The sequence below is a fragment of the Ceratotherium simum genome, chromosome 19, assembly GCF_057802395.1.
Source record: "Ceratotherium simum simum isolate JZ-2026a chromosome 19, ASM5780239v1, whole genome shotgun sequence".
NCBI classification, from domain to species: domain Eukaryota; kingdom Metazoa; phylum Chordata; class Mammalia; order Perissodactyla; family Rhinocerotidae; genus Ceratotherium; species Ceratotherium simum.
Genome location: NC_141918.1, coordinates 2,451,040 through 2,467,342, shown reverse-complemented (window position 1 = coordinate 2,467,342; position 16,303 = coordinate 2,451,040). Strand labels below are relative to the sequence as shown.

The window sequence follows — 16,303 nt, the reverse complement described above, 5'->3', positions numbered from 1 at the left end:
CAATACACATACCTAATGCAATGGAAAATCTATTTCTTACTATAGGTCACAATCTAAAAACTTTAAAAGCCCCTGCTATCATCAAAGGCATGTTCCTCACCAGAGCTAATCATTCCCTCTTCTGTGCTTCAACTGTATCAGCATACAGGTCTACTTGACCCACCCACCACCTTATGAACTTAACTCCTGAATATTTAAAAGCTGGGGATCTCCAGATCATGAATTATCTAGGCAAAAGACTGCTTCTCTTATGGATCTTTTTAATCATATGGTTATTATGACACTACAAATTTATTAAGACTCCGATGAGAAAAGTGGAGGAAAAACTAAAAAATAATCCTTGAGAATTTGTTAACTCTCAAAAAAAGATATTTGTGAAAAGACATTTTAACTTTAGTTTATAGAATTATCTACAGATCCATAAAATTTTCATGACTTCACAATTTAAATTTTAAGTCTTTTTATTGGTTCTATGTGTGTACCTGATTAATACTAACAAGGCACAGTTGAAAGCATACCAAAATATTTAAAATATTAAAAGTACACACCCATAAATCAAGTTTCTTCTGTGCTTGAAGTGAATTATTTTGTCATCTGTGGATATAACCAAATACACCTAGGAAATATATTTTTCATTTCATTTTGGCCTTTTGATTTACTGCACTTATAAGTTAAACAAAAATGAAAACAGACTTTGAAGGAGTTCAGAGCATGTCATCCCAAAATGTGCTCCTTTAGCACATTGATTATTTTGAGTTAAAGGCACTTGAGAAACAGCAGACACAAGAAGGGCACTCTGACCCTCCTTTTTATATCTGAAAGCAGGAGATGCAAGTCCCCTACGAAAGGTGCCCTCCCTGTGCCAGAGGAAGGAAGACACTCTTATCACCAGAGACGGGGAGTCGAGGCCGAGAAATCTGTACAGACGAACCTTGTTCAATGCACCCTTATCTTCCTACTCACTTCTCCACTGCCCCTAGCCCAAACCCCTTTGTTTTATCATTCTTCACAAATGAATTGTTTCTTTGTCTAAAAGATAGAAAGGCTTTCTGCTTTGGTCACTTCTTCGTGTCTTCATTCTCTTGTGAAGGTTCCCATGTACATGTAAAAATTTAGTAAAACTTGTATGCTTTTCTACTGTGAATCTGTCTTATGTCACAGTTTAATTCTCAGGTCCAGCCAGAGACCCAAAATGGTAGGGTACAATTTTTCCTCCTCTACAACTTCAAATATATAAAAATAATTGAGCTTATTTTTTTTAATTCTTTCATTTTTTAAAATGTACTGCATTTTAAGTATAAATAGGTACTTGTTAATAAGAGGAAAAACAAGAAACACTTTGCCTTTCCTTTCCTGAGGGTATCTTTAATTGGCCTCCTCTAACATGGCACATTATATATTATGCATTTGGGCTCCCGGGTTGTTTACAGTAACAGAATAGTTTTCTCTGTGAAAAGACCTCATGAGAGATCCACTTTGTTTTTCTAAGGTTCCCAGAAGGATGGCAGTCATATGGCATTAGTTAACCATGTATCAGTAGAATATAAATTATTCATGAACATTAGGAGAGCCTAAAGTAAACAGAAACAATACTAACAAATTTAATTTAGTCAGAAAACCTGTTTAACAGGAATATTTATTAAACTGAAAATTATGAAGCTCTTCCACAAAAACAGACCCTACAGTTCCCATGAAGACTGAAAGAGACTCCAGGTCACTTTTTCCCCAAACTCCCATTTTGTAATACTGTCTAGTCTATGTCTAAGCATAAAAAGAAACAGCATGTCTACAGAATTAAAGTATGCTTTTATGTTTTAAAAACTATCATTATAACAAAAATAATAATAGATGGGTATGTTTAAGACTTAAGTTACCTTTACTTAATAGAAATATATTTCCAATACATACTCTAATCCTATGCTAATACATTTAAGTAAATAAAAAGCTTAAAAAATTACCTAAAAGCTAAAGCGAAATTTGATAACATAAATGTTCTTACTTTGTAACATGCTGAGTACATCACAGGTATACTAGTAACTTTAGTAATATTCTATAAAGAATAAAAATGTTGTTATTGTTTACATTTTATCATATAGTTGTTCTTCTTAAGAATGTGATAATGAAAGGCTCACTAAATTTCTGTTTGATTTTATCACAGAACACCATTTTTTCCTAGGGTATGTACTTCTGATTTAACCAAATAATAACTCAGTAGAAAACGAAGATTCACTTACCAGAAAATTGCTTTCCCCTATACTGTGTTAGGAATATCTAGTTTATTAAGAAGGGAGACATCTATAGGAAAAAAAATCCAACTCTGAAATCTTTCGGAGCAACTCACCTTGCCTTTTTGGTTCAAGGGTTCAATTGTTAAGCTATCAGGGCCAATATCCACAATATTGCCCATCTGAAATCCATCTGTAGGGTGTGGAGCCCAAACGGGCTTTCCATCCTCCATTTTTGAAGGGAGTTATCCACTATCTCCTGTTCCAAAGGAACAAATAAAGCAACATGAATAACTTTGGAAATAAAAAAGAACATTTTTTTTAAAGTTAACATGTAAATCACAACTCATAGAAACACATCTACCCCCACTACAGGTAATCCCCACCCCCTCCCATCCTGCTGCACCCTGCCACCCTTTACCCACCTTTAGATAAGGACCAAACAGAAGCTGCCCCACCCTCAGGTAACACTTGCTCTGCCACTGCCACCCTTCAGTTGTGAACGCAGTCGAGACATTGTGAGCAGTACAGAAACAGAGAGAAACGGTCACAGTTCGTACCTGTTGTCCCAGAGTAATTTACGACAGCACTCCCTTTTACTACTTAAAGTATTTGGTTTGCACAGTAAATTAAACAGTCGTCCTAGAAATAGATGTTATTGTGTGGAGTTGGCTAAGAGTTGAACAGTAAGTCATTTTAGACCTCCAGGGATAAAGGTGAGAAATGTGAGCGATTACTTCCTCTGGGAAACTTTTTTCCCTGACAATCCCAGGCTACAGGGACACCTCACCATGTGCTCCCGATATACATTCTCACAGAAGCAAGCAGCATACTGTTTTTGTTGGGTTTTTTTTTTATTGAGGTAAAACACATATACAGTGAAATCCTAAGTACACAGTTGATGAGTTTCAACAAATAGATATACCCATTTAACAAACACCCCAATCAATATATAGAACATTTCCATCACCCAGCAAGTACCCTCGTGCCTCCTCTTGTCAATCCCTATCCCCCACAGGCATCCCCTGTTCTGGTTTTTATCATCATAGATTAGTTCCTGCCTGCAGTTTAACTTTACATAAATGAAATCACAGTATGTATGCTTTTGTGTCTGGCTTCTTTCAGTCAACAAAATGTTTCTGATAGTCAAGTTGTTGTGTATACTAGGCCCACTGAATGACTATACCACAATTGTTTACCTGTAGTCCTGCTGAGGGACATCTGGATTCTGTCTAGTTTTTGCCTACTGTGAATTCTAATCCAATTTTTCAAGTGTTCCTATAAAGCTTCTTTCACACATAGCATTCTCAGATTTAACATTTACAGTTCCGTCTATTGAGAATATCCCAAAAGGTCCGAGACATGTAAAAAATTGAATTTTAATGAATGTGGATGCTATGAGACCAATGGGTAATAGTGAATCAGCTAGTGCATGATCTCAGATGTTCTAGTTTCAGCATCTCAGTGGGAACTCATTTTCACGACTTATGTACACTTGAAGAGATGACGCACGCGCCGTAACGCACCTCTCATGCGGCGTTCTCAAGTGTGGCATTCCCCACGTGGATGCTCTCAGGACTAGACTCTCGTGAAAGTCAAGGATGTTTAGTACACAGTTCAATCAAAAAGCTGCTAACTATTGGCATGTTTGCAATGGCTTGTTGGTTAATGTCTTCCACGCACTGCCTACGCGGTAGGATTTGCTTTCCCAATCTAGCAAATGCTATTAGGTTTAAGTGTTATTCTGAGTTAAGAAATTAAATGACGATTCTCCATAGAAGTCAATCATACTGCTTCAGGCTTACAGTACCAAACCTACATCTACACATTTTGCCTAGATAATCATATCTATTCCCATGGCTTTAAATACCATCTATATGTGAGGGATGCCCAAATTTATTTCTCCAGGCCAGAACCTCACTGAGTTCCCAGATGTTTACTTGCCTGCTGGACAACCCCTCATGGATATATCTAATAGATGTAACAGTGTTGTTATTATAGTATTACTCCGTTCCATCACCCCAGCCTGTTCTTCTTCATATCAGTAAGGCACCAACAACATTCAGTTCAAATCAAACCTGGAGTCATCCTCAATTCCTCCAGCTCCTTCCAAATCCATATCACCTCCCTAATCCTGTCAGCTTTACCTCCAAAAGGTATTCCAAATCCTCCCACTTCTCTGTATCTCCTCTGCCATCCTAGTCAAAACCAACATGGCCTTTTACCAGGACTTCTATAATTAACCTAGCTGCCTACTCCTACTCTTGCCACTCTGCACAGATCACCAGAAATTCTATTGGAAAGTAAATCTGGTCACGTGATTCCTGTTCCATAAAGGCATGGACTAGTCCTCTCGGTGTCCCCAAGGCCTAGCACAGAGCAGGCAACTCAATATTCACTGAGTGAACGAATGAAATGTTCACGCAATTTGGGAAGAGTAAAAGGAGATGGCAGACTAGAAAGAGTTGAAAGGTCTTAAAACCTAGGCTTGAAACTAAGCTCCACCACCGTCTGACTAGCTCTTAAGCAAGTTACTTAACCTCTCTGATGATTACCTTTATCCTTACATATAAATGATAACATCACTTACCTTACAGAATTGCTATGAGAATTAAGTGACATAAAATTGAGATTAGCATTCTACTGGCACCCAATAGATGCCAGTAACACCTCTTCCCCCCATACCCCTTGTTTGAAGCCACCAGTAAATTTCAAGAAAATGGTCTTGTGATAGTTCTAAACATAAAGAGATATTACAGCCTAGTCATGAGGGATCATTTAGGAATAATTAAGTATCTGGAAAAAAAAAAAAACACAGCAAAGCAAAACCCCCGAAGTCAAAAACAGAATGGCAAATTCCCTTGAACTAGTCAAATTTCTTTTCCACTTTGAACCCTCTGCTGCAGCTTCCCAGTTAAGATAATAGATTTAAAGGCACACATCTAATGTTGCTCCTTCATCAAACCCCTAAATCTACCAGAAAGGGATTCTGTGAAAAGACATCAGTTTACATGGAAGAGAAGAACCAAAGAGACAACGGCAACAACACTTGGAAGCTGGAGAGCAAATGGTTGAGAAGCAACTGACTCAGCCACACCGAGAGAGCCAAATCCCAAGTAAGGAAGAGGGAAAGATCAAAACAACCCAAATTATACCACTCAATCTCAAAAGACATAAGAACTATAGTGCAAGATACTTCTAAAACCAAGGGTGAAAAGAAGGGGTCTAAAATAAAGAAGATGAGGTGAAGTTGTTTGAAGAAGAGATTTCCTAACACCAACCACACACACAGTCCTTATTGCTGGGAAATGCCTCCCAACTCCCATACCACCCCCGAGAGAAGCCTAGAGGTTATTCTCAAGGGAAGGGAGAGGGTCTCTGGAATGAAAAAGGCTAGGAACAATTAAGGGTATGCATACAAAAATTGCCACATGCTGACAGAGACTCTCTCTTTGACCCAAGTTTAGTTAGGCTCCTCTGTGCCCTCTTCTTGACTAGGCCTCAAGACCAGGCCTTCCATGTATGTTCTGTCCTTACTGAGCCTGTAGAGGCCAGTTTTAGCAAGAATCCTGCTATGTTAGCTTTGAAAAATTCCCTCACCCTTGACATTTGATGGAGTTCTTCATCCCGCGCTTTTGATGTATAAATCCTTGACCTGCCTTCAGCAAGAATCCCCCACCCTTGCTGTTTCCTCCTAGTAATAACTGTGCATCCACCAAACCCCTCACTCTGCTCGTTGGCTATAAATCCCCAGCTGTCTTTTCTGTATTTGAAGTTGAGCCTGATCTCTCTCCCCTATTGTAATATCCTTTGTTATAGACTGAATTTATGTGTCTGCTATGGACTGAATTTTGTCCCCCTAAAAATTCATATGTTGCAGGCCTAACCCCCAATTCTGACTATATTTGGAGATAGGGCTTTTAGGAAGTAACTAAGGTTAAATGAGTTCATAAGGGTGTGGTCCTAATCCAATAGGATTGGTAGCCTTCCAAAAAAAGAGAGAGAAATCTATCTACCTGCTCCCCATCCCCCACATACATACTAAGGAAAGGCCCTATGCGCATACAGCAAGGCAGCTGTATGCCATCTGAGAGTCAGAAAGAGAATCCTCACCAGAACCCGGCCATGCTGGCACCCTGAGCTCAGACTTCCAGCCTCCAGAACTGTGAGGAAATAAACTTCTGTTGTCTAAGCGCCCAGTCTACAGTCTTTTGCTACGGCAGCCCAAGCAGACTGATACACCCCTACTGCAACAATCCTGAATAAAGTCTTCCTTGTTGTTTTAATATGTGTCAGAATAAGTTTTCTTTAACGACATAACAGCAGACATGAAATATTCACTAGAAGGTACAGAAGATAAAGTTGAGGCAATTTTTCAGAAAGCCAAGAAAAAAGAAAAATAGAAAGTAAGAAGAAGAGAAAGTAGAAGGAAAAAAAAAGATATGAAAATGAAGTAAAAAGATTCAGCATCAAAATGCCAGGAAAGATAGACATCTTGCCTCTCCCCAAAAATAGAGAGGAGTAAGCTTAGAAATATACCAAGAAAATTCACCACAACTGAAAGGCATATTTTCTAGAGTCTAGCCAAAATGCCCATTAAGTCCTCAACACAGTAACTGGAAAAAAGGCACAAACACAAAAGGACACCATGTCAAATTTCAGAACACTAGAGACAAAGAGAAGATGCTATACATTTCCAGAGAAATGAGAGAAAAAAACACAGGTCACATCCAAAGGATCATGAATCAAAATTGCCTCCACAACACCGAAAGTGGGAAGTCAATAAAGCAACGCCTTTAACACTTGAAGGAAAAGGATTTCCACCAACCCAGAACTCCACACTCAGGCAAACCACCAGTCCAAACTGGAGCAGCACGACGCAAGAGACAGCCACGGTGAGCGCTACCATTCAAGATGTCACTGCCCTCAGCCCAGGTGACTCCTGCCCAGATTCTCATCTGAACTCGTCTTACTCCAACTCTGTGCTGATGACGTACTTGTGCCTGGCCAAGCCTGGACACTCACTCCCTCCTCTACTAAATTACATATTATTTTCTACCGAGTGCCAAGACTTTCACTAGGATACACCTCTTTTTTAATAAGGATTCATTTAATTGTTTTTGGAATCCTAAATATTTTTAACATAAATTATCCTTCATTAATGAAGTCTGATTTATTCATCTGACAAAATTCTTTTAGACATGTGACTATTTGTTCCCAGAAAATCATTCAGAAAACCCATGCAATCAACATTCATACTTACTAAGCATGTTTGCATATGAAGAGCACTTAAAAAGACACTGCGAAGGGAATTTAAAAAAGACAGGCTTGGGGCTGGTCCAGTGGCGTAGTGGTTAAGTTCATGCACTCCGCTTCGGCGGCCCAGGGTTCACAGGTTCAGATCCACAGGCAGGGACCTACACACCGCTTATCAAGCCATGATGTGGTAGGCATCCCACATATAAAGTAGAGGACGATGGGCACAGATGTTAGCTCAGGGCCAATCTTCCTCAGAAAAAGAGGAGGACTGGCAATGGATGTTAGCTCAGGGCTAATCTTCCTCACCAAAAAAAAAAAAAAAAAGACAGTCTCAATTCCCAGTGCTACTATACTGGAAACTTTACACATATTAAAGGCTGAGTACATATGCACTGCAGGAATACAAAGTGAAAAACTGTAGGAATCACTGGATTTAGTGAAGCAAATTTAAAATTCTTGATATTCCCTATGTTATTCAAGAAGACAGGCAATGCTCTACAATATCCCATCATCAACTAAAAATTATCTCAGTTTTAGTACTTAATTGACAACTGATATTTTTAAAGTAAGCACTACAGTAATCTACAGAAGTAATCTATAGAAGCACTAAGTAATCTATAGAAGGTAATCTGTAGCTTTTCAGAGGTACTATGCTAACTTTTCATTTACTCTTTGTTGGAAGGTACAAAGCATACATAAGGAGGCTCCCCGGGAAGCAAACGTATTGGAGGCTAGAGCGACAAATACATACATATCCATATTCTTTTTTCTCTGCAACTCCAGTGATGATCCCAATAACGACCACGTGCCACGAGAAGAACAGGTAGATCCTTACCACAAAACATGAGCCATCACCTGCTACATCACCACGACCTTCAAAGATTACACTTTAAGAATTATAGATGTGATATATAACAACTTTATATTTTATTTCATATTTTATTTTTATTAGCTAAGGTATTAGACATTGAGCACTAGTTAAGGGTAATTTAGAGTTGGGTTGAAAGAGCTGGAATAAGATACCAAAAAGGAAGAAAGAAGCACTAAACTGAGTAAGCAGAACGCTTACAAGACTGCTTCCCACATTCATTCTGCTATTCTTCACTTCAGCCACCTATCGTGTACCACATACTGCTAGGTGCCGGGGACAGGATGAGCAAAAACAGACATGCTCTGGCCTCACGTAGCTTTCTAAAAGGAAAACAATCACCCGGAATAAAGCAGTAAACAAACTGGCAAAAATCCCTGCCCTCCAGGATCTTAAATTCTAGTTGGGGGTAGTGCAGAAGTATCAAATTCATCTTTTAAAAGACTACTCTTTCACCTGGCCAGGCCCCGGCCTTGCTGATCAAAAGAATGTTCTGTGCACCTGTGGCACACAAGATTTAAACTGGCACCTTCTCCCATCTGTATCAGCATATCCTGAGGCTATTAGCTTCCCTGCTGTGCAGATACTGTGAGAAACAGGGCACCAGGTAACAGCAAGCCAGGGCTGATGCGTTTTGTGTGTACCCTGCACAATCATTTACTGAGGATTTCAGTTCCATAAGAACTTATTTGTACATCAAAATTCTCAAAAATATTTTAGCAGGGTTCCCTTTAGTCACTAAATTACCCTTGTGAGGCCTTCCTAGAAAACATTTCCAAGTTAATCTTGTTTAGCTAGTTGGACAAAGTATGTGAATTATTTAATTGCTATAATGTTGTATTATGCATTCATTAAACATTAGTATTGAAATTTAAATTTATTGTGAATAGCTTGGTTTTATCAGCAATAAACGTTTTTAAGAATAGGGAGAGGGGCCGGCCCCGTGGCTCAGCGGTTAAGTGTGCATGCTCCGCTACTGGCAGCCTGGGTTTGGATCCCAGGCACGCACCGATGCACTGCTTCTCTGGCCATGCTGAGGCAGCATCCCACATACAGCAACTAGAGGGATGTGCAACTATGACATACAACTATCTACTGGGGCTTTGGGGCGGGGGGGAAGAGCAGGATTGGCAATAGATGTTAGCTCAGAGCCGGTCTTCCTCAGCAAAAAGAGGAGGATTAGCATGGATGCTAGCTCAGGGCTGATCTTCCTCACAAAAAAAAAAGAATAGGGAGAAGGGCCAGCCCCAGTGGCCTAGTGGTTAAGTTCACACACTCTGTTTCAGTTCCCGAGCGTGGACCTACACACTTGTCTGTCAGTTGCCATGCTATGCTGGCAGCTTACATACAAAAAAAAAAGAGGAAGACTGGCAGCAGATGTTAGCTCAGGGCGAATCTTCCTCAGCAAAAAAAAAAGAATATGGAGAAAATACCTACCACTAAGTCCAAACTCATGACAAAGAAACAAAATAAGAAAACATCTCAAGATAACAAGATCTAAAAATTGACTACCTTAATTTAATTAAGAAGCAATTTCGATATCCACTCACTCAGTTTTTTCACTTAATATTTATTGAGTACCTACTACGTACCAGCCACTGCTTCAGGCTTAGATAATGATGAGAAAATAGAGCTCTAATATTTTTCAGTCTGAGACATCAAAAAAGAGAAATGTGTAGGCCAGCCATGGCTCGCCTTCTGATTTTAACAGTAGAAGGTCCAGCTGACCAGAGCCATGGTCCTGATGACTGACCATTTTTACAAACGTTATACGGTACTTCCAAACAAAAGCTCAGAAAGCCCAATGTATCATCAACGTTTTAAAGCTAAGTCCATTACCACTCGATTCTTAAAATAGCCTCAGAACACCAAGGCTAAGTCCAACTTAACTGGAATAGCTAAGATTAACTTGCTAACAAAAAAAAGGGTAAAAAATAAAAGCAAATATTTTATTAATAAGTTTATTATGTGGTTATTAAATATTTAAAAATATAACATGATTTGGAAACTGATACTACCATGCAAATTACTACAAATATATACAACCTGAATTGTGAGAATTGGTTGTATGATTTTCTTACACATTTTCAGAGAAGAAATCATAAACTATATTTCAAATATAAACTCCAGCATAAATTACTATCACAAAACAGATGTGAATTTAGACATACTTCAAATAATATATGTAGACAATCTATACTAAGATTACCTGGCCAAAGTGTAGACCATTCTAGAGAAAGCCCCATTTTACTTATTTAGAATATAAGCTTCTTCAATCCAGGGACTTTGTTTTATTTATGGCTAAGAATCTAGAAGCCCAGAACAGTGCTTGGCAAAAAATAGGTATCTGTTAAATTGACAAATTAATTTTATAGTCCTGTCAACTATAAAACAGCTAGTGTTACTGCAGTGAGATAAGAAACCAAAAGTAAAGAAACTTGACACTTTAGTCAGCCTACTCCAGCTCCATCACAGCAAATATAAACCTTCCATCAGGCTTTCTGAAATACTGAAAATAGATTAAGGAGATCCATTTGTACCTGAAGGCCCTTGAGATGGGAACCTCAGTACTTTTCAGTAGCTCCTAGGTTCTGGCTCCTCTTGATTTTGTTAGGGAACAAACCTCATGGTATGTGTTTTTGAACAGTAGTGCTGATCCATTCACATTTGTTCAGCCTTATACCAGTTCTGAATTTTCTTTGGTTCAAGTAACGGCTGATGTCATATGTCTCACATGACTCAATATAAAGCAAACAAGAATTCAAGAAAAAGAAGGTAAATGTTCATTGTTAGCGAGGCATTCCACTTCACAGGAGAACTCTCCAAAAGCTCATTACTTACTGAGGTAGATCTCTGATACAAAGTTCTTAATAACTAGAGAGACGTTCAGGAAGCAGTTTTTCAACAAGGCATAAATTTTGTTTTTAACTGGTAATTAAAGCCATAGAATAAATATTGTACTTGATTCCTCCAGACACTTGAGTTTAAAAACAAAGCAAGTGTAAGAGAATCAACAAATCTTTTTCCCAACCAAGTGTCCTAAGAGTCAACCATATATTGTTTAATAATATTCCCAACCTCTGTGGGTACCAGTAATTTCACTAGCTTTGGAAGGACAAACTGGAAAATATTTATGGACTTGAGGAACAATTTTTCTTTCTCAACTACCAACCACCAGCAGGCCAGGCAACTATCAGAGCATGAAAATGTTAAGTCTCTTAACATAAGTTTCATGAAAATGCTAAGACAAATCCATTCTGAAATAGATCCTATAGAAAATATTGAGTGATTCACGTAATTTCATTTCTTCTCACTTGTATAATTGGAGGAACTACACTTATCTTGTGATTGTAAATATTAAGAACTATTTCAAGTAGCAATAGGATGATGAGACTCTAAGTACTTTACATTTTGTGGAAGACATATTTTTAATCTTTTCAGTACTAAACAACACACACTTATGGGGGGACTGTTTGGGGAGAGTGGAGTCTGAAGGGGGCTTTGAATCACGAAGTAGCATTATTACCAATGCATTCTACAAACATTTATTGAATTCCTATTACATGTCAGGCACCGCAACAGAAAAAAAAAAATTAGTATTTCTCATCCTAAACAAAAAAAAAAGCACATTTTTTAAAAAAAGAAAAGCACATGTAGAAATAAGATCCTAAAAACTCCTAAAATTACAAAGTTATCTCCCATTGCCATTAAAAGAATTCAAACTATATCAGGGAGGAAAGGGAGGAGGAAATAACTAAAGTGATAATTTTACTTTAGGGGCAGCGGCAGGGAGCAGTTAGAAAACCACTGCTGTGCCACTGTCCCTAAGCACTGTAAATTGGGTGAAGTTAGTCGACACCACCTTCTCCTTCCTGTCTTTTCCCCATCTGAGAACACTAACTTAGGCCCAAAAAACAGGCAAAAATCAATACATAAGGGTTATCTTAATTCCTTAAGATAAAGATTCAAATGCCAAGCTACACAAACCTTACCTACTGGTTAAGTAAAGTTGGAGGAAAACAGAGCAAATGTTTTCTTGCTTTATAAGCAAGTCTACACTTGCTTGCCTTATTAACTCTCTAGGGCTAATACTTTTTTAAAATATTAACTTGAAAATTTCAAACACTGACGATATCCACTATGTTCACATTGCTTTTTCCTGACCTAGCGTCCTTGTCCCTCTCTCACCTACAAACACCTGTTCTTCCCTGGCCAGAGTGTTCCACGAGGATAACGGCCCAAAGTAAAATACTCTCATGGGAGCTTCAAGACAGGACTACTTTGGGGCTGGCCCGGCGGCGTAGTGGTTAAGTTCGCATGCTCTGCTGCAGCAGCCAGGGGGCTGCAGGTTCAGATCCCAGGTACAGACCTAAGCACCGCTCATCAAGCCATGCTGTGGTGGTGTCCTATATACAAAACAGAGGAAGATGGGCACAGATGTTAGCTCAGGGCTAATCTTCCTCACCAAAAAAAAAAAAAAAAAAGACAGGATTACTTTGATTGCCTGATTAAAGTCAACCGAGGGCGACCCAGGCATTAGAGCAATTTAAGCTGATCCTGAAGGCCCAAGGATTTTAACAGAGAATTAGGGCAGGGTAGGGGTATATTCTAGACAAAGGAAACATCAAAAGCAGAAATTAAAAAATGTGAAACTGAAACTGGACGGTGTACTGAGAAGAAGAAGAAGAAAAAAGAAGCTCAGTGGAAGACGAAGTTGGAAAGGCAGATCCATGCCAAAGTGCAAAGGGCCTTCACTCTAATTATTCCACAGGCAGCGGAGAGCCATCTAATCGGGTGTGCACATTCGAAAGATCACCGTGTTCTGGTAGAAGAGATTGTCTGTAACAATCCAATATGATGAGGAAAAACACAACACATCAAAATTAGGGCAGTATCAGACAGAATGACAGAATGGGATAGATCCCAGATAGCAGCAGATAATTAGTGAATGCATGAACAAACAAACAAACAAGCTGAATACATCTGTAACTGAGTGGGCATTTCAAACAAAATTAAAAGAAAAATTGACACTATATGAGAAATGCAATCCCTTATGTATAAAGATTGTTAATTGCTCATTAATTTTATGATTTTGTCTCATAAATCCAATATATAGCAAATTCAATATGGCCATCATCTTGTTCAGCAACTAGATTTTTCTGACTGTTACAGTCTGGTGGACTGTAAATGTCCCTCAAATCAGACATATTCATTGCTTGTCATCCAATTTAGCATTTCACACAAATGTGTGGGATAAACAAAATTAAGGAAATAGAGTAACGTAATACATTCTCTAAACGTGGATAAAAACAAAGTTTTACCAAACAGTTGCCAAACTTTTAGGTGAGAGTTAGATTGTTTTATTCTTTTTTTTTTTTTTTTTTTGGTGAGGAGATCAGCCCTGTGCTAACATCTGCCAATACCCCTCATTTTTTTTTTTTTTTTTTTTTTTTGCTGAGGAAGACTGGCCCTGGGCTAACATCCGTGCCCATCTTCCTCTACTTTATACTGGACGCCGCCACAGCATGGCTTGCCAAGCAGTGCGTCGGTGCGTGCCCAGGATCCGAACCGGCAAACCCCGGGCCACCGCAGTGGAGCGTGCGCACTTAACCGCTGCTTGTGCCACTGGGCCAGCCCCGAGAGTTAGATTTTTTTAAAGTAGATTTCAGTAAAAGGTAGATTTACAAATAGCCAAACAAATCAAACACTATAATGGTGATTTCTCCGAGTAGAAAAATCTGCCTGGACTTTTGATTTTTTCAGAGCAAGAATTGAGACATACACAATTTATGTGTTATTATGATCCCTCATAAAAAGTGTTTTATGAAACCACAATGCACTTCTTCAAGGCACTTAAGAAGTTAATCAAATAGTTAACTTTTCACAAACAAAAATAATTACTCAAAAATGTAAGACAGTGATTGTACGATCCAAACCTTCATATATCTTCCCAATTCATAAAACATGACAACATCTCAAAGGAGTCCTATTTATAGGGTGGGTTAAAGGGCTTCAGTTTCCCTGAACAGAGTTAAAAGTAAGCAAACGGTTTTGTTTTGTTGTTTAAGTAGATCTCACAGTGAAAACCTCTCCTCTACTGCACTTCGGGCATTTTGCCTTCACTCCTGCCCTTCACTCCTAACCACCAAGCTAGCTGTGAATGGTTTCCTTCAAAGCTGCTGCCTTCCACTCACACCAACACCCAAACCTGAGTTTTTACACTACGAACTTTATAAAGTCCCTAGTTATTAAGGTCAATTGAGTCCAAAAACTTTAAGACAGAGTAGTTCAAGTACTTAGTTACTATTTTTATAATCTCATTCATTTTCTGGACTTAATTAAACAGTGATTAATTATTCAACAATTAAAATTCAACTCAGCTACATAATGTCTCAATTCACAAGAATCTCCATCCTAGAATAGAATCCATTAGAACTACTGAGTACTCCATGAACGAAGAATTTCTTCACATTCATGGTTTGAGCCTGCTTTTCTCCTTCAGTTTAGTTGTTCACATTAAAGTCGTATTAATCACAATCTTCTCACAAGTCCCATTCAGTACTGACAATGCTTCATGAAGACATATTTTTATATTAAATTTTTTATTAAAGTGATAAAAAAAAAGCAGGATTTTTTTCAAGCCAACTACAACATTTAAAAAGGCTTATATAACCGATGACAAGGCTCTGCCTTCCCCTGCACCTTCACCCCCCCATGGGTGCTCCCTAGGCCTGCTGCCCAGCTGTCATCTGGCCCTTCTCTACCCTGCTCTCTCCTAGGTATATATTGGAGTTCTCTCATGTCCAAAAAGGTCTGTATTCTACCTTCATACTTAAATGACAGATTGAAAACATGCACACACACAATTGAATTCTAGGCTGAAAGTCATTTTTCTTCAGGATTTTAAAGGTATAACAAGTATTTTTAGCATCCAAAACTGCCATGTCTTTCAGGTTCCTAATCATTTTATACTCCTCTTTGTTTCTTCCCCCTAAGCTGCAACTTAAAGGATCTTTCAGTAATGGGTACTCTACACTTCTATGCTGACATGGCTTGAATTCAGGCACTACACACTGTGAGGACACATTCAGTCTGAAGGCACAAGTCATACAGAGCTGAGCAATGTTCTGATATTATTTCTGTTTCTTTCAAAATGTCTTCCCTTGTTTTCTGTTCTTTCTGAAAGTTCTATAATTTGACGTTGTACCTCTATGAGATTGCTTCTCTCATTTTCTCCTCTTTTCTATTATCCATTTCTTTCTTTCTTTATTCCACCTTCTTGGAAATGTCTCCACTTGACTTGCTAATTCTTCTACAGAAAATTTTATTTCTACAATCATGCTACCATGTGGTGGGTGCAACATGTGAAGAATGAAGTCTACCAGGTGACAGTCTCAATCTTCTTAGAAGAAGAAGTCCTCTAATCTCTAAAAAGACTGAGACTATCACCTGGTAGACTTCATTTTAAGCGGGCAGTACTCAATTTTTTTGTGGGGATGTTCCCATTGTTAGTATCTGCTCATGTTCCTCTAGTGAAGTTCAGTTTTCCAGAGAATAAGGCCTCTGGTCTCTAGCGAGACAGTTAAGGACAGGCAGGAGTGACCTCTTCACATCCAGCCTTTCAAACAACTCCGCTGTCTTCCACCCTGTCTTCACCCTCACCTTCTGTAGTAACTAAAACCTCCAACCCCAAGCCTTTCAGGTATTCTTCAGTTTGATCTGATCCCTTCTTGTTGGTTTTCCCTGCAGCAAGAACTTAGAATATGGATTCCTGCACTTACAAGTCAGATAACATTCCTCTACCCAATGAAAAAGCACAATAAAGGAAAAATATAAGTACCCAAAACTAGCAGAACCATTATAATTGCTCATCATTCTTCACATGTTGCACCCACCACATGGTAGCAATCCCACAAAAGGCCTACGACTTTAGTATTTTTGCTTTATTTCA

General features: G+C 38.6%; 1 protein-coding gene across 4 annotated transcripts in view; it reads right to left on the bottom strand.

Moving 5' to 3' along the window:
- Window positions 1-16,303, bottom strand: part of MYO6 (myosin VI) — a 157,643-nt gene that overhangs the window by 93,935 nt on the left and 47,405 nt on the right. For all 4 annotated transcript variants that reach the window (XM_087443791.1, XM_087443792.1, XM_087443793.1 and 1 more), the window contains exon 2: window positions 2,342-2,484. In XM_087443791.1, the coding sequence (XP_087299917.1) occupies window positions 2,342-2,458 (117 nt within the window). In that variant the 5' untranslated portion in view covers window positions 2,459-2,484. The remainder of the gene's footprint in view (window positions 1-2,341; window positions 2,485-16,303) is intronic.